General features: G+C 37.6%; 3 protein-coding genes across 4 annotated transcripts; 1 reads left to right on the forward strand and 2 right to left on the reverse strand.

Moving 5' to 3' along the window:
- Positions 1 to 1,978: 1,978 nt before the first annotated feature.
- vps37c (VPS37C subunit of ESCRT-I) lies at positions 1,979 to 10,738 on the reverse strand. 2 transcript variants are annotated; one of them, XM_033974995.2, is made up of 6 exons: positions 10,444 to 10,738; positions 10,252 to 10,347; positions 9,724 to 9,833; positions 6,322 to 6,493; positions 3,295 to 3,377; positions 1,979 to 2,776 (listed from the first exon to the last, which is right to left on the reverse strand). In XM_033974995.2, the coding sequence occupies exons 3-6, from the start codon at positions 9,814 to 9,816 to the stop codon at positions 2,087 to 2,089; spliced, it is 1,038 nt and encodes a 345-aa protein (XP_033830886.1). In that variant the 5' UTR covers positions 9,817 to 9,833; positions 10,252 to 10,347; positions 10,444 to 10,738; the 3' UTR covers positions 1,979 to 2,086. The 2 variants fall into 2 exon arrangements, with proteins under 2 accessions (XP_033830886.1, XP_055085616.1); XM_055229641.1 differs by lacking the exon at positions 10,252 to 10,347 and having other exon boundaries at positions 10,633 to 10,737.
- Positions 10,739 to 11,451: 713 nt separating this feature from the next.
- On the reverse strand, positions 11,452 to 18,081 carry si:dkey-9i23.16 (uncharacterized protein LOC571915 homolog). The gene is made up of 6 exons (XM_033973137.2): positions 17,992 to 18,081; positions 14,953 to 15,040; positions 14,395 to 14,508; positions 14,225 to 14,281; positions 13,977 to 14,126; positions 11,452 to 12,700 (listed from the first exon to the last, which is right to left on the reverse strand). The coding sequence occupies exons 2-6, from the start codon at positions 15,034 to 15,036 to the stop codon at positions 12,593 to 12,595; spliced, it is 513 nt and encodes a 170-aa protein (XP_033829028.1). The 5' UTR covers positions 15,037 to 15,040; positions 17,992 to 18,081; the 3' UTR covers positions 11,452 to 12,592.
- A 33-nt stretch (positions 18,082 to 18,114) lies between these two features.
- tmem176 (transmembrane protein 176) lies at positions 18,115 to 26,750 on the forward strand. The gene is made up of 7 exons (XM_033973127.2): positions 18,115 to 18,332; positions 20,081 to 20,209; positions 20,372 to 20,482; positions 22,085 to 22,141; positions 22,463 to 22,609; positions 24,671 to 24,787; positions 25,531 to 26,750. The coding sequence occupies exons 2-7, from the start codon at positions 20,084 to 20,086 to the stop codon at positions 25,585 to 25,587; spliced, it is 615 nt and encodes a 204-aa protein (XP_033829018.1). The 5' UTR covers positions 18,115 to 18,332; positions 20,081 to 20,083; the 3' UTR covers positions 25,588 to 26,750.
- Positions 26,751 to 27,920: the final 1,170 nt, after the last annotated feature.

The following is a 27,920-nucleotide window of genomic DNA, read 5'->3' on the forward strand; positions in this document are numbered from 1 at the left end:
GATATGGGTTCACACAATATTACTGTATTTTAGATATGATGGGCATTCCAGTCAGTGCATATGTTTAGAACAGATTTGTCAGATAACTAGTCTTTTTTTCTATTGAAATGATGGCACAGGTAGGAAAGGTACAGCATGGTTTGGTTAGTCTCAAGTATAAAATGTAAGATACAACAAAAAATGTATCAAGTAAAAGCTAAGAAATTTGTTTGCAGAATATATTAAATTTGATTGTTTAAGTTTTGGAGTAAAGTTAAAGTTGAAGGGCCAGGCAAGTCTTTCTCTCTTTTTGACGATAACACGCTTTTAAGGAAAAGAATTCTGTTATGGTGATTTTGCTTTTGTTTTATAATATTGAAAGTACCAATACTATCTTTTGTAGTAATCTATTGTTGGAGCCAAAGTTGAGCAAAATTTGCAGCTAACAACTATTGCCTTTATCACTTTTCTCATTCTTGGTCTAACTTTTATTAATTCCACCAGAGGACCCACATTAAAAGAATAAATTTTTGACTCATTATTAAATTCTTTTTAAAAATGGTCAGTACCCAATATTTTTGTCTATATATTTGAGCCACATTTGTCTTGCCCCAGTACAGATATAGTGTATAAGCAGCTGCTGATGTTAAAATAAGTTAACTTCATGCTGTCTGCATCAAATGTTTGTATTGTCCGATAATTAGAAAGGGCATGGTTAGCATGCTAGTTGTTGTTAGCATTACCATGATGTATAAACTCCATGCTGGTCTCTGAGAATTGTGAAAAGAGCTTGTAAACTCATCACAGTAAATTACTAGGATGCTCTGAATGCTCAAGGTAGGAGAGGAATAACTTTGAACCACTGAAAATCGTTTAAAATGAACTAGTTCTGTTTAACACTTTTATAAGACAGAAAAAATCAGGTACGGCACATTTAATTTATATTTAGTGAAGACCATGCCATACTGTCCCAGGCTGTACCATAGCAGTACAATAGAAAGATATGACAAAAAATGCAGTGGATTTTGTGATATACAGAGAAAGGGTTCAGATACCATGTGTTTTTTCATACTTTTACACAACGCGACGACCTGAGACTAGTGAGGGATTGGGGCGGACATTTTAAACTGACAAACATTACGAATCAAGGGATAGTGCAACATAGAGAGAAGTAAAGCGAAAAACCTCTTCAATCAAAGAAGTGGGAATTATACACTGCAAAAAAATTATATCAAGTACGTCAAAATGACTTCAGTTAAATTGAGTAGTTGTGACAAATTTAGATGAACTAAATGATTAGGTCTAGATTGTATTCTTTCATATTCCTGTTTTAAATATAACTTATCTCCAATGAGATATAAGTAATGATCTCTCTAGTTCCTCAGCTTATGCTATACAAATAAACCATCATGGTCACCATGGTAACCTATAGTAAAGAATATCCATGTTGACATGTTGTGAGGGTAAAACTCTACTCAAGAACTCATATAAACAAATAATTTTACTTTTCCTGTTGATGCTTTGATAATTTGGCTTTTTTGTATTTATATCTTATCTATTGGATTTCCTATTTCAAGTTAAATTTTAAACATTGGAACTGGTTTCCTTATTAACATTGATCCAACTTTTAGTAAATGCACCATATAGAATGCACTTATATAATTTACTAATAATTTTGATCATTACTGAATAAGCTTATTTAACATGTATTTTCCTCTTTTTACCATTTTCTAACTTAAGCTCAAAAGTTTGAGTTTAACATGCCCTTATGTTGTGGTGTGTTAGAATAAATACAGAAGAATGGACTTTGTCACTAAAAAGGTTCAACATTTGTGGATTTTTTTGGTTGGATATTTCTCATGAAAATACCATATACTTGATACCACCCAAATCAGAGAGGGACATCAACAACTTAACTAACTACAAATTGAAATTATAAATGAAAAAAAATCTGGACATACAAGTAAATGCATCTAAATTAGTCAAAAGTACTCAACTCAAGATTGTGAATTGAAATCATTTACATTTTTTGATATTTATTTTTTGCAGTGCAGGGGCAAAATATTTAAGATTCTGAGACAGAGAAAAGAGTAGTGCTTTTTAATTTTCAGGAGTAGGGCTGTGGTACTCCATATCCTGGTCTGTACATGGGTCTTCCTGTGGGGGACTGGGTGTTGTTGTAGGCCGGCCCGGCTGGATAACTATACCCACCGTAGGAGTAAGACGCTGGATAAGGCGCAGGGGCATTACTGGGGGTATACTGCCCGAACGCAGAGCCTGGATGTGGGCCCGTGAACGCAGACGGCTGGGTGGGATATGGACAACCACCCCCAGACTGCGAAGGCTGAGGAGGAGGGAGGGGCCCAAACGCTGGTCGGGGTGGCCCACCAGTGTAGCCTGCCGCTGGTGTAAATGATGAGCCAGCGCTGGGGTATGGTGGAAACTGCGCTGGAGGGTTGGATGGGCCAGACGCTGCAGCTACGGCGGGTACGGAGGTGGGGTTGGGAGGGGAGACAGGATAAGGGGAGTAAGGGAGGCCGCTCGGGGATAAAGCTGGAGCAGGGACAGGTTGTTTGGGGAGGGGCAAGTTGTTGGAGGTGGTGGAGTGTGTGGAGCTGGATGGGGCGGGATCAGGCTTGTCGGTTGCTGTGGAGGAGGCGGAGTTTCTCTGGCGGAGCACTTCCTGGAGTTTTTCTATCCGCACGCGGCGTTTGTGAGCAAGGGAGCGCAAAGACAGGAAGCGGTCCAAGAAGGAATCCAGTGCCAATGAGCCCTCCAGAAACTCATCTGCCAAGGACTGGAACAACAAGAGGAGGAGGAAAAACGAGGAGTTGTTAATAAGGGTATAATATGATATATATAAATCTTTGTAAGGAAATGTTTCCACTGCATTTGACCCTTCCTGCAAAGCAACTGGGGTTAAACCAGGTTAAACAGTGGGGGGCACATTTTAAAACATCTTGATTTTAAACATACTTAAGCATACTTAATAGAAATAGGACCATTCACTTCAGGTCACCATATAAAACCTCCAGTTTCCTCATTAACCCAAAACATGCACCATAGGTAAACTCCTTCAGCTAAGCTAGTCCTGACCATACCTAGGGCCAGATTTGGAGATGGGTCCCTTGCGGCTGCAATGTGGTGCACACTGCTCCTGACAGATTCATTCCAGCGGCATTGAAGGATGGCTCAAATGGAGACAATGAATGTCCCTCATAAGGGATTAATAATATGAATGTCCCTCATTTCTTCTGGAGGATTGTATTAAATGTATTGTGTATCATTATACATTATCAGTTTTCTGTGACCTACCTCTGATTCCTCCTCTGTTTTGGAGCTCTCCACCTGAAGTCTGTTAAACAAGGCCTCTGGAGACACCTGACCCGCCATTCCATCTGAGAGATGGAGTGGTGAGAGAAGAGGAGGAGGAGAGAGTTAGCATAGTAAATGTAATGCAAAAACAAACAGGTTCTGTTCTGTGTTACACAGATGTCATTGGGATTAGTGTTCTGATTCCAAACACTCAATGACCCACAGACAGTGACTATATTTACATGCACAAAGAAATCCTAGTGGCTTAACAAATGAATTCAAATCATCTTTATCCCAAGACCTGTCTGAAACCAGTCAACATGCAGGTCAAAGAACTGAACAGGTGCGAACAGTGGGTGCCAAAATTACAGAAGTGTCTTGTAATTTAGTGTTAGCACTAAAACATTGCAGCTATAATTACTAATAAAAATGTCTATCATATAATCTCTCTTTTGGCAGAAATAGATAAATAATATCTCATTTACACTGAGCATTCTATTTTCAATCATGCCACAATCATGTTACTCGCAAGTTATTTGGTCTCCACAGCACAAATATAGCCTACCTTGTAGACTTGTGTGATATGACATTTATATACCGCGATATTGAAATAGCATGACGGTGCCACCTTCAGTACCATACGTTTTTTAAAAAAAAATCCACTCTGGAATCTGCAAAGTTTTATTTTAAACACTACAGCCAATAATGTGCACCATTAAATATACATTCTCAGTTATTTGACAGATATTAAACCTCCATTTTGCTGTTAAAATCGTTTTCCTATTGATCTTAATAAATTAGTCCACAAAAGCTGAAAACATATTAGTGCTGCTGTAGAAAAGTTACACAGCATGCCTGAACTCATTTTCATGCCAAAAATGCGATGATCCTTCTGCCTGTCAAAACAATAGTTGGGACTCAAACAGTGCTGTCTACAAGACAGAAGAATATAAGTTTTTAACACATGCAATGTATCGAGCAGTGGAGGGCAGAAGAGGAGTTGCTTGGACAGGACAAACAGATGTTTTTCTTTGCTCAAACAAATTATATATTCACGAACCGAGACGTGCGTGCATCTCAATTTCTGTTATAATGCGATCATGCAGTCAGGGGAGTTCAGCTACAGGCTGTATTTGATTTAGTGAGTACATGTATATTTGCTGTAATTAGAGGCTGAGAGACAATCTCCAATGTTCTTTACTGTCACAGTTTTACACATTTGTACTTTAAAATAGTAATGAATAAAAAAATCTGAGTATGGTGGCAGTGGGCAGGAGCACTAAGGTGTGTGCCAGTAGAGAAGAGAGAGACTTAAGGCATGTCTGTCAATTAATGGTGTACTTTACATTTAGATGAGCAAAATTCACATTGTCCTTAATAAATAAGCATTATTTGATTTATTTTACATGTCACGTATGTGCTATATATAAGGAAAAATTGAAATATAACAGATTTGGCTTAATTAGTTGGGACAGGTGTAAATACCGTATAATTAGGAGACGGTGCAATGATATTAAAAAATGGATATCATCCAGCTCTACTACACTGAAGCTCCAGTAAGTTCTACTTTCACTTTAACTTAGCGGACCACATCAAAACAAATGAACATGTGGTGGATGTTCGGTGAGGAGGCTATTCTTTGTCATCGCTGATGATCCAAAATGAGTGAGTATACGCGTCTGATATTTTCTTAGCTGTGTTTAACCCGGTGCCGTGAATGCCTCTCCCAGTATGCATCTACTGTAAATCTGACGGAGCAGTTAAATGTGGCAGGTTTATTTTATAATTTTATTTTTTTTATTAGGAGCCCCATTAGCTGCAGCAAGCTGGCGCTATTCTTCCCGGGGACCTATTTAGAGAATTGATTTACATTTAATTTCATCATAAAATGTATATTATAAATGACATACAATTTGATTTCACCCTCATGATGATTTAAACTAAGTTTTACCACTAATTTGTGAGATTTGTTTTGGAATCTGATTCCACTCATACATGCCCCTATAAATTACTGTTTGTTTCAAAGCATTTTAATTCACTTTTCAATATTAAGTATCTGAGTAGGTATCAGCTTTTCCACATGCATATTTGGGATCTTTGAGATTTAAATCACACCTCAATCGTAGTTCCCAGGTTTAAATGCATTTCAAAAAATCACTTTAAATTGGGCTAGGCCAATTATCCAGTTTTCCTGACATGCATGTAAATGTAGTGAGTGTCTTCTACTAATATTAACCCAACCAACAAAAAGCTAGAGAACAGGTCAAAATTCTATAGTGGAATTTGTCTTTTACTATCAGTCACAGATATGTTGTTCCAAATTGTGGTTATATTTCAGATGAAACAAGTAGTGGCAAGTTCAATATCTCCTCAGTCAGAAGAAATAAACAAAAGTGTTTTTTACAGCAGCTTCAAGATGTGGTGCCATTATTTATCTCTAAAGATGTGATTGTTGAAGACATACGGTCATAAGATTAATATAGCACGTTTTTTATTAAATCCTCAACAAATAATAAAGTTCAATATTTGTGGATCATAAGTATGGATATTTCTTTCAAAAACAGTAACTTTCCCATAGAGTTATAACAGCCCCTGCAACACATCTTATGACATAATCAAATTCTGCACAATCCCATTTTGAGGCAAATGTTCCACTGTGTTCAGTCTGAGTCAGAGCCGTTCTGCTACAGATTCAACACCCACTTTCTCACAGACACCTGCTATAGTTTTGGACAGCATACCGTATTTAAAGGGCCTGTATGTATCCTGCCCTGCAATCTTATTGATTTAAGAAAAGGTACTACAGTAACAACTGGGTTAGGGTTAGCACAGAGTTCCAGGGACTATTGTTCAGATCAAAATGTCTTTTAGTTTATTTTCCCTGCTACATAATATATCAACACTTCACAATGATTCAACCAATAAATTATTCAAATGCCGGTCAAAAACACCATTATTTAATGTTTTCTAACAGATGCATTTACGTGTGTTGCTCACGGACACCACAGCAACCTCCAGAACTCATACCTTTCTGTGCGCAGTGCTCTCTGTACTTCTGTTGCACTGCCTCCAACTGCAGATATCGGCTCACTAGCTCCTCCTTCTGTGACTCCAGGTACGGCTTTCGGTCCAGGTTCTGTTCAGCCAGACTTCTGTTAGCGGCCAGAGCCATCTCCCTCTCCAGCTGGATGTTCTGAATCTACAAAAACAAATGTCTTTTATTACAAACTGTCAGACTGTAAAACTAGTTTATTATCAAACTGAGTTGATTATTTTGACTGCTAAATTCTTTTGTGTTGTATGGCGAGTGATCATTTTGAAAATTAATAGGGGTCTCTAAAGTATATCTTGTTGTTGGTATATCATTTATTTTTCTCAACTAATAAAAAACTATATTAAAAAGAAGCCCTATGCTAGACCACAAATCTGATCCATTTTGGCCAACTTAAAGGTGCATTATGTAACTTTTCTTTCAAAGTAGTATTTTTACTATATTTTATTTTATATTTTAGTCGATAAAAACACCTATAATTTAATGAATACAAGAAAGGAAGGTTTAATGCTATATTGTAGAACATACAGACTAAGCAATAACATCTACATAGAAACGAGCAGATGGCAGGCCCTCTACCAGAAAAGTTACACCTTTAACTGCATGTGAAGATAAACAAGAGACTGAACTCTGTTTAGTTCTGAGTTAAAACATGCAATTACTGATTGAGATAAAATAATTCCTGAGACTTTAATTAGAATGACATGACCTAAATAACCACCAGTGTTCTTATTCTTCTGTTCTCCTATTCTTAGACATGTTAAAGTCATTTTATCATGCTCTTGATATCAAGCTAACAGCTGAATGTGCGGAAAATGAAAGATAAGATAACATTGTTCTTCTCATGGCATATTACAATAGGGCATAACCTGAGACAATAAACGGAGACCAGTATTAAATAAAGTTAAAGAGGGGGTATTATGCCTAATCAGATTTTTTTAAATAGGTTTCTGCGATTATAATGTTATTCCCTCATCAAAAACATGTCTGAAGAGGTTAGGTTTTCTGTATCATTTGTGCATGTTTGAGTGATATTGCAGTCTCTCCCGAGCCCTATCAAACCCTCTTTTTGGTTAGTAATACGAGACCATGGATCTTGTCTAAGGCTCAGCCCACAAGCCTATGCAATGAGGAAGGTATCTGCAGCTCTCCCCATGCTCCCACCACACAGTCCCTTCCTACTCAGTCCTCTCCTCACAGATAAGTGAGTGGAATAGGCATGGCACTGAGTGTCACAAACAAAACTGGAACTGACTAAATAAGTTTTTAATACGTTGTTTTTGACGAATATAGCATTTTCAGAAAAATAAAGATTAACATGGTCTATGGTATGTACATTTTTGTTATGCGTTAACAACTAATACCCCATAGAAGTGTAATACCCCCTCTTTAACAAACTCTATTGACACAGATGGGCCTGACTTATACATTCAGAAATAGAATCAGAATTACTTTTATTCATTCCCAAGGAGAAATTATTTTTGTTACAGACATTGTTCAATATATTATAAAAGTTGGAATATAAACATTAAGAATGTTAAGGTTAAGGTATATTTTATTGTCCCATTGAAAAATGTGTCCTCTGTATTTGACGCATGGTTAAACATAACATAAAGACAGTACTACTGTTTTGTAGAAGAAAGGATGCTACTAGAATATTGCATATAAAATATCACTGTAATATTTAATTTTGCATTTGATATGAAGCCTATTTAGTAGTACTGAAATTTAGTTTGTATTTTTTATCATAACAGCACTACATATGGCAAACCTCTCTTATCTCTTGCACTGACTTGTTAATTGTTCTAACACATATGACAGCTTGTGCTGCACCTGAGCCTTTTAATGCAACTATATAGTCTGTGACACAAACTACATTCCAGCACATAGCAGAACTAGCATCTCTCACCAGCTCCCACAAGGCCATGTTAACTATTTTCAAATCATATGTTTACAGTCACTAGGAAGAAATCTGTAATAGAGGTATGCCGAGACCCGAGAGCTGTGCACTTAATCAAGATTTAGGTCTTTTTAATTGTCAAAATCAATAAGCTTGGGTAATTTTATGGAGAAGTCTATAAGCCAATCCTCTGTCAGTAAAAGCATGTGGTTTGGAGCGTGTGGTTCAGATTTTGGAGGAAGCAATTTGACTATTTTAGTGTTAAATGACAATTATTATTATTATGTTCCAAAGAAAAATGTAATTTCAGTATAAATTTGTTTTAATAAAACTAAATAAATTGAAATTTGGAATTGATCAATTGAGAAAAAAATTACGAATATTCTTTTCTTCGTCATACTGCCCAACCCAGGTTTGACATGATCTCAACTGGTTTCTAGCTTACACAAAACCTGATTATTCACATACACGAGTTAAATGCATAAAAATGTGAACAACATGCCAAAGGGCAAGCAAACAAGTACCTTTGCTCCAATAATGGATGAAAATGCTTTTAATAACAGTAAAAAGTGATATAAATAAAATGTATGCATGTCCCCTACTTGGCAGGTTGACCACGAGCACCCACGCGGGACTCAAAGCCAGTTTATGCCTCTTGGCCTCTCTGAACTGGGGGAGTGTTGCACATCTTCATCTTTTTCAGAAATAAGTTACAAGCCATCTGCTCATCTGAACTATTCATTTGACCTTTGAACCAACTTAGAGATAGTTTTTCTCATGCTGTTAACACATTTTACATTATTAAGTTATTGCATCATTTACTACAGAACTTATTCATTACAGTATTATTATTTTTGTTTGATTGCTACTCAAAATTATTTCTACTCTACAAGTTTTTAAGCAAAATAAAGGTTTAAATATGGCGGTTAAAGGCTTCTATAGAGAGAATATATGCACATAAAGTCTACTATTGATGAACATTTAATGTCACTGTCTTTGTTATAAAAAGGTCTTTTCATATGTGTTTTAGAGTCTATACAGTCCAGTTATCAATAATAATTATCAAAATATGATTATGATTATTTTAATAGCTAACTGGTGATGCTTATTCTGACTAATCGTTGCAAAACTTATGACAAGTCTACCTTAACCCAAAAAACATAACATCAACACAGACAGCACTAGTACAACTAAAGCATCAGTTTGAGAAGCACTGTCTATACATGGGCTTCAGAATGATGAAAAATTAAGACTACTGACATAGCAATTTCATAACTTCATAGCATAAACAATTTTGACTACAATATTACATATTTTAAACTCCTCAAAATGTCGCCTGTAACAGTAAGCAGAGCCCCTGAATAAACATAACTAAACCCACAGCATTACTCTGTTCCACCTCTTAGATCAGCATCACTGCTTTTACTGCATGAAATCTAATCATTTAGTCCAGTCCATGATGGATGTATGAATTTACCTCATCAGACTCCAGCGCCATGGCCTCCACCCTCTCAGCGTTATCCAGCAGCTCCTGGAGCTCTGATTGGCTCAAATCCTGGAGCTTTTCCATTTGATTTGCCAGGATGGCTGTCAATCAAACAGAAACCCGGAAATAACACTTAAAACATTGTTTGGGAATTACTATCAACAGATACACTCCTTATTAATAGCCCCGCTATCGTGTCTACTTTCCATGACATTGTATTATTTAGAATGGTTTGTGTGATGTATTGTTCAGAACATTAATAGGCAACCATATAAATATTATTAGTAGTAAACAGTTATGACTCAGGGTTTACAATATAATCGATTTATACCAATGCATTTCATTTTTGTATTAGTAACGTCTATAACGGACCATACGTAAAAATAATATACAAAATACATACTGAATACGCCTTTACGTTGTATAAAACAGAGATATATGACCGTAGGCCACACACAGGACAAAGTGTGTATCTAAATACCAATGACAATGATTAAATTTAGAATAAGTTGTACTCACACGATGCTAGCAAACCAAACTAAGCGCAATCCTTTCTGGTGGTGACATCCAACACCACCTACTTATTTCTCCCACGGAAGCTACGACCTGCCCCGGCTCAATTTGACAAAAAAGGAGACGCAATCAGGCCGTGATCCAGGCAGTTTTTTGGTTATTAAAATCAAATAATGCTTTTAATAGGCCTGCTTTCACCTGACGAGTCCATATAAAGCAAATTCGCTGACAAAAACACTCGGAATGATCGCAATGTCAGGCACTCTAGCCAGCGTCAACTTCTTCGGGGGAAGCCCAGCGAATAGGCGACAAAAAGCGGGTAAAACAATCTCACAGCTCGGTCTTAAGCGGCTGTGGTGGATGTCAATGCCTTCGCAAAATCCTTACTTCGCTAAACGAGCGATCACAGCTGGAAGTTTGTGAGGAAAAGGCGAAAATATTTGATAAAAATAAGAAAGTTTCATTCCATACTGACAGAAACCGCCGCCATTTTGGGAAGAGTCTATTGGTGAAGTTGTGTAGGGGTTATTACTGGAAAGTACGATTTAGGATAACAAAATAATAAAGATAAATACCACATTCAAAATAATAAATTGCAATTTAACATATTTTATATCTTTATAGTATAATCATTGTCTATTTATGTTGGGGATTCGGGATTTTGTAACTTGTTTTGTACAATAGGATAGTGGTACGGCCCATACTCAGCTGATATGGAAACCCCAAAGTGACGGTAATGTTCCATTACTGGGAAAAGTCAGTGGCAATTTTTTTTATTGACTTTATTTAAGAGGATTAACTATAACTTCACCCTAATAATCCCGCCCTCAAACTAAAATTCGTTTCATTTTGAGGACTTTTCCTCATTCGAAATACATTTTATTTTAGGGAGTGTGTTTGTTTATATAGGCCTGATGGTTAAAATTTCCCTGGAAAAAATTATCTTCTGACTGTGACTGAGCTTCTCCACAGATCTTACTTGGTGGCTTGATTGTGTTACCCTCGAGTATCCACGAAGCTCAAAACAATTGATATAGACTACTGACGGCATCCAGAAACAAGAATCCATACCTCAGTTTTCACAAAAATGTCAGCTAGAACCCTATAATTCTAAGGGGACAATATACAAATGCAAGTACTCAACAAATACTAAATTAAAATTTACAAAAGTAAGATTGTTTTATTATTTATTTGAAATTCACAGTTCACAAAAACATTTGCAAGTCATGTATGGTGAAAGGCATTTGTCAAACACTTAAGAAGATAAACGCAAAACAGCCTATATTATGGCAACATCTGAACAACATAGCACAGGTATTATTTAGATTAAATAACTGATGTGATGCATAAAAAAATACATTCAAATACCGAAAAACATGTGATGACAACAAACACAGTGTACCATATGCATCAACAGTTGTATAGGTTAGTTTCCATGGAAGTATACTTCCCACAAAATAGATCCAAGAATGGAGGATGGGTTAGGGTGACCAGATTTTCAAAAGTAAAAACTGGGACAAAAGCACATAGCATTGTCCATTCTTGACTCACATGGGCCAGTATGTAATCTAAATATTACAAAATTATAAAATTATATAAATTATAGAATCTATGTATAGATATATATAATCTATCTAGGGACTTCTGTGGATGGAACACAGTGCATTTTCTTTTGTATTATGGTCATTTTCAAGCATGGTTTTCTCTATTGACAAATGACAATAGTGTAATGATCTGATATTTTGTGTTATATTCTAGTTCAGGGATGACGCCTGCTTTTGTATGTGACACTTGGTTGCTATGCGGACAAGTTGATGTGAAGGTTGTATTGTCCCTTACTGGTCAGTTAGGGGGCTGGCTCTGCTGAATTGAATTCCTGAAATTAATTGCTGAATTACTGTTGTTTTGTACTTGTTTTTGGCGTGGATTACAGCCTACAGAAGCCCTTGTGTTCAGAAAATAAGCAAGAAGAAGAACTTTGGCGTGTTCCTCACATTTATACCACATTTAGATGTTTTGACCTGGTCTATGGTTAATACCTCTGTATTTTAACTGTGCGTGTTCAATGTCGTCTGTGTCAGAAAAAAAAAAAAGTTTAAATTTGTTTCTTATAGCATCAAAATTGGAGAGAAATACAAAGCCTAAGGAGAAAGAAGAGTACACCATAAGGCAAGTTTATGTACCTAATCCTTAAGAAATATTGACAAATTTGTGTTTTGAAATTTTGGTAAAAAAATATATATAGTGCCTTTCCTAAAGAGCCATATAGGCCCTGTCCTCCATCTGGATTTCCCAAAAAATACAGTGAAACAAATTAAAACATGCAAGTGTTTATATATGTAAACGTTTATCCCTTTTTGAGTTCTCTGAGCGACAGTGCAGACAGGATACAGTTCATAATGATGGCTCCAGTGTCGTAGAAAACCAGTAAAATCAGTATGGACATGCAAAATCTCTGTAACAACACAAGAATAAACATTAACACATAACATCATCACCTCCTCTGCATCCTCTGCACCATCTGATCCCCTCCTCTGCATCCTCTGCTCTGTCTGACACTCTCCTTTGCTCCATCTGACACTCTCCTCTGTTCCATCTTCTTAATTGAAGAAATGTAAACAATACAAAAGAGATCATAAAATACAGCAGGATGAAAATAGTAAAATCCAATGCCAGGGGATTTAAAAAAAAAAAAAAAAAAAAGAGAGAGAAAGAAACAAAGAAAAATAAATATGTAATAGAAAAAATATATAAATAAGTAAAAGGGGAAAAACACACAGAAAAAAAAAATTACAAGTAAGGCTATAACCAGACTTAATGAAGTACATGATTTGTTGCTTTTTTATAGCCTTCTTATTGTTGGAATGGGCAATGGATTGGATGTACAGTTCAAATTCTTTGTTAAATACTGTAAAAGATGGGTTATGGTAAGTGAATTTGCATTTGTATATGTGAAACCTAGCCAATATAAGTAAAAGATTGGTACTGAATGCCTTTGACTCAAATTAGGTTCATATTTAATAAAAACAAAACTAACATTCATATATCAAAGGGAAGTGTCTATGCATTAGTCTATAATTAACTCACAAAAGTCTTTCTAAAAAGGTTTTGTATGGCTACTGTGCCAAAATAAATGTGATGAGGTATGAGATTGTAGAAAGCAAAAAGAACAATTGGGGTCTATGTCTGACTTGAATTTTACCATAAAGTGCTCAACAGCATAGATTATGTACAAAATCTCAAAGAAATTTCCCTGATTTGGTTTGTTATCAAATATTTTTGGGACACAAGATATAACATAAGGCTGTGTTGCCATTGCACTTTTAAACAAGGAGCATATTGCTCTATTGTTGTTGCCTTTTAAACTACTAAAACAATTTTTTCCTTTAAAAGTATCATACATCAGCTTGGGATTGCTTTAATCACTGGAGTCTTCCTCTGCATCTTCTTTTTCATCTGACCATCTCTTCTGCATCCTTTGCTCCACCTGACCTTCTTCTGCATTCTCTGTTCCATCTGACCCTTTCCTCTGCATCCTCTGCACAATCTGACCCTCTCCCTTACATTCTCCTCTCCATCTTTCACCGAAGCAAGTTCCTAGTTTGTGAACTGTGTTCACAGACTATGGCAATAAAAGTCTTCTGACCTGTCTCTCACCTCTACTCCATCTCAATATGAATACATTTGAAGAAAAAACATCAAATTTAAAATCAAGAGTGAATTCCACTCACCATGAGGAAGTTCAATGAGCACACTTCATGTCTCACTGTCCAGCAGTCATCTTTCTCTTTTGGTATATTACTAATGCTGACACAGTAAAGACAGAAAGCTATTACTGCCCCTAACAGGCTGATGATGTTACTGCATGCACATCCCTGGAGCTAAAGAGAGGAAGTGGGAAAGAAAGATTGTTATTGTTAGCACCAAATGATTGTATTAGAAAGTAAAAAAAATTAATACAGATGAATATTAAATTTACCAAATATCTGTTAGGGTTGCGTTCATTGGCCATCGCTAAAGACCCTCCAGTTATAATCTGAAATAAATAAAAAAAACTGTTAAAAAGTAACAAAATACTACTTTCTTGCTGTGAGGCGAGAGTGCTAACTAATGGACCCCCAATAAATCATGACTAATTTACATTCTCACCAGTATTCCAATGAAGAGTGGTAAGACAAAAAACTTGGGCATGTCAATTGGAGCAGCATAAGCCAGAGGGACAGACAGCATCACTTGAAACAGGCCAAATAAGATCGTCACCACCTGCAAAAAAGAGTAAGGAGTTTGTGGGTTAGACTCCTGAGCTCTCTGACTGTAGTGTGCATGTCCTTCCTGTGTTAGTGTGGCAGAGTGGTTGTCCTGTCTCCTCCTCTCAATGAGGAGGTTGACACTGATCTAAGTGGAGCACTGTTAATTTATTACCTAAAGTATTATGTAATAGTTTACCTGACTAAAACGAAATAAAAAGTTATCATAAAGACTATACATCTGGCTAAATAGATATTTTGATAGATAGAAACTTGGCTACAACTAAAAATAATAATTTGACTCAACTTTAAAATTTAAAAACTCTAAAATAAAATAAAAATATATGATGTTAGTCAGATAAACATGTATGTCAAAATTAACAGTGTAATCAAATTATTCCTAAAATAATGACAAATAATACAAACAATTTGTTACAAAATATAGAATTTCTCCACTCACTGCTGCACTTTCAATGTCGAACCATGAAGTCAGGCGCTGTGTCAAGGGCAACACAGAAGGGGGCACTGTCCCCTCAGAAGACATGGTTCTGGAGATAAAGACAATAAAAACAGTGGCCTAACAGTTTATTGTTATAAATAAGTAAATATATCTGTTTTCAGTAATGACACATCTAAGAAATAATAAGATCAAAACTTCATGAGATTCAATAGGAGAAAATTGAGAAAATTACTTAAATAAATGCATGTTGTTGTTTTTTTTGTTTTGTTTTTTTTTTCTGTCATGGATGTTATTGCACTGAAAAACAAAAAATTCCTCCTTGCTCTGAACGGCTTTCTTATTTGGCCTGCAGGAGGGCCTTATGGTTATAATCTTCCAGAAACTTCTCTAATTCCAAGGAGAATGTTCCAAAGTATTGTCTTAACTTTCTGTTTAGATGGAATCATGCAGGTGACATGCCACCTCCAGAAAGTTACGACTTTAACACAGGATTTCAGTGTTTGTGTTGTTCTTGTGTATTTATTTATGTTTTTATTTTCCTTTTTTGTTACCCAAAGAGCATTGTTTTTTTTAATAATTATAGTAGTCCATATAATTTAAAAGTTTATGCCTGAACCTCATTTCCTGTTGAGTTACTGGTCGATTCAGTTGGGAGTGTGTCAATCAATACAAAACCCCGACTAGTATATGTTACAACAATATTAGTATTTTTAGCAGACAAAGCAAAAGGACTGATTTCCTTAGCATCCTGTCCCGAAGTGTGGAACAGTCTGCAAAACAAGAAGTGAGAATGCACTGTCAGGGATTAGTTGTCCAATCTCTTACAAAATTTCTTGATTGCAAATTCAGTGTTTCGAAATCTACCAAAACAGTCCAGCGCATACTTGAAATAAATGTCCCTATGTATTACTCAATTCTGTCTTTAGTTCTACATAGTAGTATAAACTGAATTGTGTCAACTGGTGTGTTTTAGTCTAATAAGACAAGAAATGCAAGCTATTATTAAGAATAACACAAATTTATTTCTAAACGTAAACTAAATTGTGATGATCTGATCCTACATGCTGCAGTTCAGTCTGCTTTATGGTGATTCAGCACCTCTGTCTCTGAGTGAGTGACAATTTTGTTCAGTGAGTGAAATAGTGAAATTTTGCAATATTTTGTGTCCTATACAGGGATGCTTGAGTATCAAATTTGCATGATTGAGAACAATAATTCATGTTTATTGATACCAAATAACATTCTAAATGATGAAGTGAAGTTATTGTCATATAAACAACTTTACATTTAGGCAAGGTTAAGTGTCATGCCCAAGGACACAAGAGTTGTAGGTGCTTGAGACCTAAACTACATATTGTTCCTGTATTGTGATTAAGTATCCTTGCTCTCTCGCCTTCCCATCTCCCTTTTCTTTTCTTTCTCTATATCTGTCTCTTATCTTTGCCTCCTTACCTTTTTCTCTCCCTCTTTCTGTTTTAGCTGTCTCCTTCTCTCCTCCTTCTATTGGATCTCTCCTTCTCTCTCTTATGTCTGTCCAGACTCACTTGTTATCTCTTTCTCTCTCCGCTTTGCCTCCTTCTCACTCTCACTCTCTCCTCCACCGCTCTACTGCCTCTCTCCATTTTTTCTTTTCTCCTGCGTGTATTATCTGTTTTTTTCACTCCTCTCTCATCCCCCTTGTCTCCTCTCTTCCCTCTTTCTCTTCTCTTCCACTTCTTTCTCTGCCCCTTCTCTCTTTTTCTCTCTTGCTTATCTCTCTCTTACTAGTCTGTCCCATCTCTTTCTCTCTTACTCCTGCTCCCTTTCTGATGCCCCACTCTTACTTGTCTCGCTTCCTCTGCCCCCCTCTCTTTCCCTTTCTCTCTTTCCTTCCCCTTCTTCTCTTGTTTTCTAATCCTCTCCTTCTTTCCCCTTTCCTCCTCTCTATTACTTCTTTCACCCACCCTCTCTCATTCTCTCTTTCCCTCTCCCTTCTCTCCCTCTCTCATTTTCTCATCCTGCCCCTCTTTCTCTCTCCTCCTCTCTCATTCGATCTCTCCCTCTATTACCTAATTCTTTCTTTCTCCCCCCACTCCTCTCTTTCTCTCTGTCCTCAGACATCTGTTTGTGATCCAGAACATTCCTTCGGCCCTCAGAGGCAGAGCACATGTGGATTTAATGAACTCACGATACTCTCCCATAGACTCCACACTCACCAGGACTCCTCCTTAGATCTCTCCTCTCTCTCTCATCATCTCCTCTTTCTCCTTGTCTCCTCTTGCTATTCTCTCTACCTTTCTCACTACCTCCCTCCTCATCTCTGTCACTGTTTCTCTACCCCTCTTCTTTCTTTCTCTCTTCTCACTACTCTTATAATCCTACCTTCACTCTCTCTTTCTCTCCTGCCACTCCCACTTTCCTATCTCCTCCCTCACTCTTTTTCTCTTCCTCTCACTTTTTCTCTCTCCCTCCCAATCTCTCTATTCTCTCTCCCTTCTCTCTCTTCTCCAAGCCCCAACTCCTCCTTCCTTACTCATTTTCTCTCATTTCTGTCTATTTATCTCTTTTTATCTCTCTCCTTCACTCTATTTTGTGTTCTTACTCGTGCTTTCTCTCTCTGCTCCTTCTCTCTACCTCTACCCTCTCTCTATTCCCTGTCTCTACCTCTACCCCCTCTCTATCAATCTTCCTCCCTCTCCTTATCCCTCTGAGTGGAGTGTGCATGTCCCGCTCCCTGTGTTACTGTGGCCAATGAGTAAAGAGGTTGTGGATTAGAGTCCTGTTGTGGGAATCACCTGTCTGTCAGTATAAAATACTAAAAGTATATAATCATCAGACTGGCAAATATTGGTATCAGTAGTATAACAGTCATGTAGCAGCAGTAATAATAGTAGTAGACAAAGTAGTAGTAGTCATGTAGCAGCAGCAGCAGTAGTAGTTAGTAGTAGTAGTAGTAGTAATAGTAGTAGTAGTTGTAGTAGTAGTAATTAAGCTATAGGCTTAATAGTTAGCTTCATGCTGACAGTTTTGGAAAAAAGCAAATGAGCAGAATCAACTTACATGTAGAGACGTCCGGTGCTCCGTCCTCGCGCCTAACGAATGTTTACGGCGGAAAAATCCAAACGAGATGCTGTTTGGAGAGTGCGAAAACACAAGGAACAAGAGCGGAAGCGAAGGAGGAGTCTTGATTATCCGCGCTGCCAAAAAACAGGGCGAGGGGTCCCGTTGTGTCGTGCGTAAAAAAAAACGTAACTCACGCACTGCGCATCACCCCATAGTCTACAGTTTGGGCAGTAGAAACCTGTACGAAGACGGACGCAAAGAAAAGCGCGACAACGTGATTGTGGATACAAGTGGATAATTATTTGGATTAGTGGTCAAGAAAGAGAAAGCAGGGAACCGTGAGTATGAGTTATAACGGCGTGCGTGTTTGTGGGGTGATACGCGCAGGGAAGTGGAGGGGTCTGCTTACATTACATTTGGACCACTGCAAAAAATGACTTGGATTTGAATAACCTCTTTATTGAGTGGATTTGACTAAGGAAACATTTAACTCGTAAAACATTGACAAATTAATATAGGCTAGTCTATATAAAAAGTAAAGGCGCTATGCATTCTGTAGGCTTTTAACATCTTAAACTTAGTTTTCAAGCCTATAACTATAACTTAAAATAATGTATACAGTAGGTTAGGATAGGCTATGTGGAAAACAAATCATATAGCCCACTGGATTGTTGCTAAGAAGCAGAGAAAGCATAGACTCCACCTGCCAGGCACACTCAGGAGTGGAGTTCAAATCAGACAAGCAACAGCTGCTTGGAGTGGAGATGGTTGAGGGCATTTTGAGTTAAAAAATAATCAGAATGAGTCTGGTGATAGTGAATGAACTTTAAAAACACGGAGGAGCACATCAATAAGTGATCTAATTATGCTGTTGGAATACAAAAACTCTAACATTAATTATATGAAAACTACTTTTTGTTTACACAACAATGCATTACTTAAAAAATAAATAAATAAATAATAATAATTATATATATAAACTTTTCTCCAGGGCCGGCCCTAGCTTTCAGGGGGTACTAAGCTGAATTTGTTTTATGGGGCCCCCGGAAGTGGATGTACCTTGGCTCAGCAATTGCTGATTCACATTTGACAACATTCTAGCCATAGCCATGTTCCAGTTGGCTACAGTGGTCCTACATTTACATTATAAAATGCAATGGTGGATAGGGCATAAGCCAAAAGTAGTACGCTTCAAAATAATGCAAACAGTTTGCAGTTGCATATTAATTAGCCTATACATTACACATTCAGGACATGACTTGTTCACAGGCCATTCAGTCGTCCAGCAAATGTGACAGTGGTTTATCAGTGTTACTAATTTAATAACAGGAGCAACCTGCGGGAGCCTAAACATTCACAAAGGCCTAGTTGATGGCTTATTGCGAAGGAAAAAGCCAACAGTCAAAAGCAGACAATTTAATTCGCTGACTCAGCATGCTGCGTTCATGTGACTCAGATTTATGTAATTTACATGTTGGATAAACATCCTGCTTCAGTGTTTTATCCTGGCATGTCATGTCCATTAGAGTAAGAATTAAGTAATAGACTATTTCGAGTCCTCTCACCATCTTTCCCAAAACAGTCATCTTCTTGTGTTCTTGATGCATTGCCTTAGACTAGCTAAACTTAAGCTCACTAACTTTCACTCTAACTTGTAAAATGGCTATTCAAATGTACCTCAGCTGCCTCAGCACACCTCGGGGTGAGGAGTCCTTACACCAATGTAAACACATAGCTGCCCACACCTATGCTCCACTCAAAAACAAATTTAGGCAGCAGCAGATATTTTGGTACTACAGATAAAAAACAAATGTAATCGCTTGAGAGGGATATTTAGGAAGCTGTAAACACACAAGTACATATTATATTATTTTTAATATAAATGTATGGGCTCTTGGGGGCCCTCTGGTGGCCTTGGGGCCCTAAGGAGCTGCTTAGTCCGCTTATAAGCTGGGCTGGACCTGCCTATCTCTAGTCTGTGATACATGATAAATCCTAAGCCTCATCTACAGATTTGTCACAACCCTATAGTGTATTATTTGTGAACATTGTCAGAGTCTGATTTGAATGATCTTTTCTTCTTCAGGTGATGGCAGTGGCAGTGAATAGAGACCTGACAGTGCAGGTGTTAGCTGATGCCAATGTGGTAAAGCTAATGGACAGTAAACAGGCTCTGAGGGCGGCTGTTCAGAAGGGGGAGCCCAAGTGTCTGGGGGTAAGTGTGCTCTTTTAACACTATGGACCCTTAATTACAGTTGTAGCCTCATTATATTCTTTTGCATTATGGTCTATTATGCAAATGCAAATGCAAAAAAAAAAGATACAGTGTGTTCTGTTTTACAGGCCTAGTAATTACTTTGGTTTGTTTGTGTTTGAGGTGAGCCAGTTGATGTTGGGTCTCCTCGTCATGGGTTACTCCATCCCTCTTCACTTGACGGAACACACGGAGGTGGTGTGGATGGGGGTGCCCTGGTGGAGCGGTCTCTCCGTCAGTAACTCAAAATGCTGTTGTTTAAATACTATTATTATGTTTGGATGATCGTGGTTGTGACATGTGCGCTTAATGGTTTTAAACAGCTACATAATTACAACTGTAAAAAACTCCATGCATCCATCCATTTTCTTCCGCTTATCCTGGGCCGGGTCGCGGGGGCAGCAGTCTAAGCAGGGACTCCCAGACTTCCCTCACCCCAGACACGTCCTCCAGCTCCTCCGGTGGGATCCCAAGGCATTCCCAGGCCAGCCGAGAGACATAGTCCCTCCAGCGTGTCCTGGGTCTTCCCCGGGGCCTCCTCCCGGTGGGACATGCCCAGAACACCTCCCTAGGGAGGCGTCCAGGACGCATCATGAGCAGATGCCCGAGCCACCTCAACTGGCTCCTCTCAACGTGTAGGAGCAGCGGCTCTACTCCGAGCTCCTCCCGTGTGACCGAGCTCCTCACCCTATCCCTAAGGGTGCACTCTGTGGAGGAAACCCATTTCGGCCGTTTGTATCCGCGATCTTGTCCTTTCGGTCATTACCCAGAGCTCATGACCATAGGTGAGGGTAGAGAACGTAGATTGACCAGTAAATCGAGAGCTTTGCCTTTGGGCTCAGCTCCTTCTTCACCACAACGGACCGATACAGCGACCCCATCACTGCAGACGCCGCACCGATCCACCTGTCAATCTCACGCTCCATCCTTCCCTCACTCGTGAACAAGACCCCGAGATACTTGAACTCCTCCACTTGGGGCAGAGACTCACCACCCACCCGGAGAGGGCAAGCCACCTTTTTCCGGTCAAGAACCATGGCCTCGGATTTAGAGGAGCTGATTCTCATCCCAGGCACTTCACACTTGGCTGCAAACCGTCCCAGTGCCTGTTGCAGGTCCTGGCTCGAAGAAGCCATCAGGACAACATCATCTGCAAACAGCAGAGATGAAATCCTGTGGTTCCCGAACCAGACCCCCTCCGACCCCTGGCTGCGCCTAGAAACTCTGTCCATAAATATAATGAACAGAACCGGTGACAAAGGGCAGCCCTGGCGGAGTCCAACATGCACCGGGAACAGGTCTGACTTACTGCCGGCAATGCGAACACAGCTCCTGCTCCGGTCATACAGGGACCGGACAGCTGTAAAAAACTGTCAGCATTTAAAAGCCAAAGCTTACCAAAGAGTTGAACAACAAAAGCAGCTTTTACAATACAAAAAAATATCAATCAATCAAACTTAACCTAGGATTCCATTATCCTGAGAACATATTATATAGCTTAAAAGAGAGCACTTTTGGATTTATTGCAAGCTGAATTTAGATGTAGGATCTGGCAACCCAAAGTCATTCTGTTTTCTGATTGGATAGTCAGTTTGAAAACCAAAGTATAAAAGGTAAACACATTTCACACTTTTACATCTTGTTTTTATAAGTGCAAATAAATCAACACACAATCGTTATCTGTAAAAGATAACGATTATGTGTAAAGATTTAATTTAAGTACGTTTACTTATACTATATCTACGGACAGAAATTATAGAATAATACACCATAATACTTTGAAATATATCTCATCATTTATATTTTTATTCTATTCTCTTATTTCTGTTTTTGCAGTTTGTCATTGCAGGAGTTGTTTCTATACTCTTGGACAAATACTGCAATATGAATCACGTAAGTATGCAAATTAAATGAATAAGCTGTAATAATTTTGTAAAAACATGAACTTACTAGGGCAGGTATAGACAGGTGTGAAGTGAAGTGAAATGTGATGGTTAGGAGGAATAATACTGGAGGAGATGGAAAGGCTGATAGTTCTGCTCCTTTGGTGAAGATGGTGTGAAGACAGTGGCTACATTTACATGCACACCAAAAATTTGATCATTATCATTATCTGAAAATATGTAAAATCACGTGTTACCGTCTTGTCTTCTTTCCTCTCCAACATGACTTCCTTATCTTGATCTGATTTTATTGTTTTGACTCCATCTTTAGCTCTACGCCTGTTTAGTTACTAGCGTCATCACCACTGTCATCGCAATCATGGCCATCATCGTCTATTCTGTGGACATAGAGAGAAACCCAGCAACTCCCTGCATCAAACAAATGTACGACAACTGTGATGACAAGCACTATGCCACCGTGAGTATCCCAAATTGCTATAATTTGTATATTTTAGCATAATGTTAATATATGGGTAAAACGAGGAAGAAGACTGGATAACCAGGATAACTCTGCCACAGTAACATAGGGAGGAAATGCCACTCCACTCCGAGAGATCAGGAGTCTAACCCACAACCTTCTTACTGAGAGGAGGCAGGATAGCCCCTCTGCCATCTTATTGTCTGTTGTGTCTCTGTTTAAATGGATCTAATTGTGCTTTCGTGGTGACTTTGGCTGCTTTAGGACATTCCTCTGTTTATTTTAATGGCCAAGGAGAGATCTCTGTTCAGATGGGACATACTGACCTGATCCAGAAAATGTACTACTTTGACTTTTTTCTACTTTTAGAGTATATGGCTCTATTTCACAAAGCAGAGTGAACTAACCCTGAGTTTAATTTCTGACTCAAGAGTTATCCCACTACAACTGGGCTCACTCAGAGTTTCCTGTTTCAGAAAACAAGCTTAGAGCAGAGTTAGACCACTCAGAGTATGTTCATATTGAGTTTGGCTGAGGAGAAAATCAATGGATCCCAGAGGATTCACTGTGGCAACAGTAAACCAGTGGATGGTTTCCATCTTGGCAGGACAGGAAGCCATGTGACTGTGGGCAGGTTAAATTCAGGTTTGATATTGAAATGGGATACTTTAATGAATAATTAGTGTAATGCATTAAAATACGTCATTATTGTTATTCACACTTGTATTTGTGTAGCTCATTAAATATTATTATATATGTTACACTAAAAGGTTTGGTATATCATTTGAATATTTGGAGTGTAGTAACATAAACTGTACTTTTATATGTGACATTAAATACGTGTATTGAATTAAGGCAAAAGTGAACTAAATTAACCAACTCCATTGTCATGCCGCTGTTGATCTGTGGTGATTCTTCTGTATCACTGGTCTTTTTTATAGCTGTCCTGTGCTTTGTGGCAGCGCAGGCCTACGTCATGCCTTTGGGTGTATTTTACTAGACCTGTGTCACGCCTAAAAGCAGCCTGGGCCATTTGTAATCAAAATGCTCCCTGGCTGGGGGTGCCCCCTCCCCAACTGTTCCGTGCCAAGGCGGCCCCAGTTGAACTGTGGTGGGTTTAGGTTAACTGTGAATTCTGAGTTGACCTCTTTTCAGGGTTAGCAAAGTCTGAGTTTGGACTAAAGCTGCTTCTTGAAACAGGGCCGATGGATCAGACAAACAAAAACATTTGACTTTAATGTATTAGTTTTGCATTAATATATTTTAAATGCTTGATTCCATACATAATATATTTAAATCCAACAATCAATTCAAAATAAACAATCAGAAAAATACAATAATAATAATAATAGAAAAACCTAAAACAAACAGGGAGGGTCACCAGATCCAGGGTCAGGGCAAGTTAATAATCATAATACATCTATGTGGTCATATCACCTTGAGATCTGTGGAAACTGCTGTTCTTGGGCAAGACATTTCAGCCACATTGCCTACTATGAGCGTAGTGCGTGAGTGTTGGTGGTGGTCAGAGGGCCGTGGCACAGATTGGCAGCTTCTCTTCTGTCAATCTATACAGTATTATTTACCACCACCAAGTATAAGTGAATGAATAATGCACAAAAATGTAAAGCGACTATTTCATGAATTCAGGTTCATTGACCACACAAAATTGTCACATTCCTAAAGTCTGAATTCTGCTCCAATCCACATGCTTTTACTGACACAGGGTTGGCTGTAGACCTCTTAATAATAATTAGAAATAACAGAATGTCTATTAAAATTAATTTTCTTCAAAGCGGTACTTTTTGATAGAGCTGCAAGATTAACCACAATGTAATCGAAATCACAATGTGAATGGATGCAATTAGCAAATCACTTTGAAACACCTTACTTTATAATAATTAATATCTTAAAAACTGCTTATCCTGTAAAAGAATTTTATATTAACATCAATTGAAAATCTTGTTACAATCTGAATGTTTGTCAGAAAATGTGTGAGTGAAAATGTAATATGATCATTTGATTAACTCACGGTGATACTTTGTTTTATTTCATCCACAGAAGCTGAGTAAAGGCGTGAAATCGGCCCTACTCCTCTTCACTCTGGCTCAGACCACCATCTCTGGAGTCCTTTCTTTCCTGCTCTTCAGACAGAGACGCAGCTTTCAGATATACAATGTAAGAAACACACTCAAATGCACACTTCATTTGGTATAACGTGTTCTAGCTGTTATTCAGAGGTGGGTAGTATTGATTACATTAAGTACATGTGTTCAAAGTACTTTTTAAATGGGGGTATGTTGACATTTTATTGTAAATTTCATAAGCTAGACCTATCTGTCTCCACAAAATATGAGATAACATGTTCAAATCAAGTATCTCACAGATAATGTTTTGTTTGCTTTTTTTTATCTTTAAAACAGCGCTCCTCCGATGACATAAACCATTAGCATTAATCTAAAATGAACACATTTTACTTGAAAAATTATTCTGGATCGAAAACCACCCACTTATGCAGGAAAAGAGCAAACCTGGCAACACTGCCCATGGTGAAGAGCTTATTCAGATTTTTGATTGGATAAAATGTAAAATGTTTTTGTAATTTTGCTGTTTAAAATTAACATAGGAACAGTGTTACTCAGTTTACCTAACAAATGATTGCACCAGATATGTTTTTGACGAGATAAGATAAAGATTACAGGTAAATTATTCTTGTGAAGATAAATGCTCTTCACATCATGCACTGTATGGTAAAAGCTGCTAACTCATTTTACATAACATTTTCTTGGGTAATAATGAATACAGAAGATCCTGCAATATCACACTGTCAGAAAGGAGAATGTGGCACGGCTAAAAGTTCAAACTACAGGACATTTAATTTCTTCACCCATTATTTAAATGCTTTTCTTTTCTTTTTTCAGCCTCTTAATCAAGATGCCATCTCTACACAGGCCGTGGTATCTGCAGATGGGAACTGAATCTCCAAACCTCTTGTAATCCTGTGGAGTTTAAGTGCACATATTTGTATATTCACAATATAAGATACTATTATTTACACTGCAAAAGTCTTTGCTAATATCGTCTGTAGTCATGTGGGTTGTAGTGTTGAATCGAAATTTATACAGAATTTAAGAAATAGTAAGGTGTATTGAGAGGTTTAAACCTGCTTTATTTCTGGTTTAGTCCTTGTTAAGTCCCTTCATAGACCAAACTTAACCCTTGTCTGATCAGTTTAAATCCCGGTTTAGTCCTGGCCTTTCACTTGGTTTAGTTAGTTGCATAAGGTACCTGTTATGATGGAGTGTCTGCCACTTGCTTATCTCCTTGGAGATGTTATTACTTTGCTTAGAATGTATGTTCCAATGTATGGCATTAATCCTGTCTGCCTGCAGGCAAGCATGAAAGCCCCCTCACAATAAAATACAAATGTTTCTCAAGGTAGTGTTTTAGCAATGGAGGGAAGTTACATAATGTGCCTTTAAGTTTTAGTCTATGTTCAGACCCAGTTTGAACCTGGTTCAGTTTTGATTTAGTCCTAGATCACTTAGAATAGACTTAAGAGACCACCAATAATTGTGGTATACAAAAGACAATCTTAATCTTACCACTGTGATGTGTTTTGCAATAAGCTATTTTAAAGGTACACTATGTAACTTTTCTGATGGAAGGTCCACCACCTGCTTGTCTCCATGGATATTTTATTGCTTTGTCTGGAATAATCCAAAGTATGGCATTAAACGTATCTATGTCCAAGGAGACAAACAAGGCTTGCAACCAGGCTATGTTACAGGTCATATCTGTGGAGAGGCTTACAGTTCGAATGCATGTTTTTCAACATACTTTTTAACTCTTGTTGCTGAACAAATGAAATATAGATAAGTCTATCATACTGTGAAAAATCTAAGGGAAAGCGATTACATTTCACTCGAGACAAGCCTGCAGCCAGCCCTCCACTAGAAAAGTTGCATAGTACATCTTTAATATACATTTAAAACAATCATTTGTATGTCCATACAATTTTATTTTCAATACTTTTTTTTTGTACAGGTTCACATTGTCAGAATGTAAAATGTCATCTTGTTCCTTTTGTACATACAGTGAGTGTTATTGTGTGGTTGTTACTAATGACCAGTAATCAGAATTTTCTTTCTTTTTTTTTTTTTTTTTAAATAGTAATTGAAACAAAAAGTGTCTTCATCAAATATCTGTGATTTATTTTCAGTTGAGATTTTAACAGACTCCAAAACATAAACAGAAGACACAGACTGAGAAATTAAAGTAGTTATGTTACCACAAGTGTAAAATGTCTTGTTTTTGAGCCAAATGTTTGAAATAAAAGCTCCTTAAAAAGTTGGGACATCTGTCTCCATATTTTGTTTTGAGGGAAAAGAACAAAAATGTTAAATCCTACTTAAGACCCTGTTGGGACCTGGTTTAGTTCTGTTTGGTTTTCAGTTTGGATCCCACTTAGCTTAGTCCCAATTTTAGTTCTGGTCCTGGTCTATACTGAATCTGTCTGAGTCCTGTTTTTTTGTCTTAATAAATAATAAAAGAAATGTTCTGTATCAAGATTTTGTAGAGTTGATTAAAATCACAACTGTTTAACCAGTATCTCCTCCCTCAAATGCAAAAGTTGTGTGTATACTGTGTCTTAGAACATTCACTTTACCTGTATGAATGTGTATATTGAAAAAGCACCAAGACAGATGAAATATTACTAAAAGCCAAAAACCCAGTTCATTGCAAACATTTTGTACATTTAATGAATATTGTACAACGTTTCACACAGACATTTCAAAAGGCAATCGTTTAATGAGAGCAGCTCAAGAGGTCAACATCCAAAACAAGACACTACACAAAACATTATCTGTACAATTTTTACAGTTTTAAAACAAATAAAAGAATGAACGCCAATGTACTTAAAATGATGCATCCGGATTTGCAAAGTAATTAAGGAAGCTTATGACTTCAACCAAATATTTTTTGTCATTACATTGATCAAAATACAATGGTCAGTCAAAAGTGCTTATTTTAAAGAGGCACAATGTAGTTATTCTGGTGGAGGGTCTGCTACCTGCTTGTCTCCATGGAGATGTTATTAATTTTCCCGAATTGCTCCACACCACAGTAGTATGGAAATTAATGTGTAGATGATCTCCAAGGAAACAGCTACAGGTCAGATCTGTGGAGAGGTAACTTCACAGTAAGAATGCATGTTTTAAAGGTACTTGTAGTTATAAAAAGAGACAGAATAAAGCTGAATATGTTTAATGCCATACCGTGGAACATTTCTTTCCAAGAAGTGATATTA

This window comes from Periophthalmus magnuspinnatus, chromosome 1 (assembly GCF_009829125.3).
Source record: "Periophthalmus magnuspinnatus isolate fPerMag1 chromosome 1, fPerMag1.2.pri, whole genome shotgun sequence".
NCBI lineage: Eukaryota > Metazoa > Chordata > Actinopteri > Gobiiformes > Gobiidae > Periophthalmus > Periophthalmus magnuspinnatus.

Bases quoted from the DNA above. Each gene is read 5' to 3' on its own strand.
- vps37c (XM_033974995.2), bottom strand. From the start codon at position 9,816: ATGGAAAAGCTCCAGGATTTGAGCCAATCAGAGCTCCAGGAGCTGCTG. The intron at 3,378-6,321 runs GTATGAGTTCTG...TCCATCTCTCAG, and splicing joins AGAGCACTGCGCACAGAAAG to ATGGAATGGCGGGTCAGGTG. The intron at 2,777-3,294 runs GTAGGTCACAGA...TTGTTGTTCCAG, and splicing joins AAACAGAGGAGGAATCAGAG to TCCTTGGCAGATGAGTTTCT.
- si:dkey-9i23.16 (XM_033973137.2), bottom strand. From the start codon at position 15,036: ATGTCTTCTGAGGGGACAGTGCCCCCTTCTGTGTTGCCCTTGACACAG. The intron at 14,509-14,952 runs GTGAGTGGAGAA...TCTTTTTTGCAG, and splicing joins TCGACATTGAAAGTGCAGCA to GTGGTGACGATCTTATTTGG. The intron at 12,701-13,976 runs GTGAGTGGAATT...GTGTTGTTACAG, and splicing joins GCTCATTGAACTTCCTCATG to AGATTTTGCATGTCCATACT.
- tmem176 (XM_033973127.2), top strand. From the start codon at position 20,084: ATGGCAGTGGCAGTGAATAGAGACCTGACAGTGCAGGTGTTAGCTGAT. The intron at 20,210-20,371 runs GTAAGTGTGCTC...TTTGTGTTTGAG, and splicing joins GGGAGCCCAAGTGTCTGGGG to GTGAGCCAGTTGATGTTGGG. The intron at 20,483-22,084 runs GTCAGTAACTCA...CTGTTTTTGCAG, and splicing joins CCTGGTGGAGCGGTCTCTCC to TTTGTCATTGCAGGAGTTGT.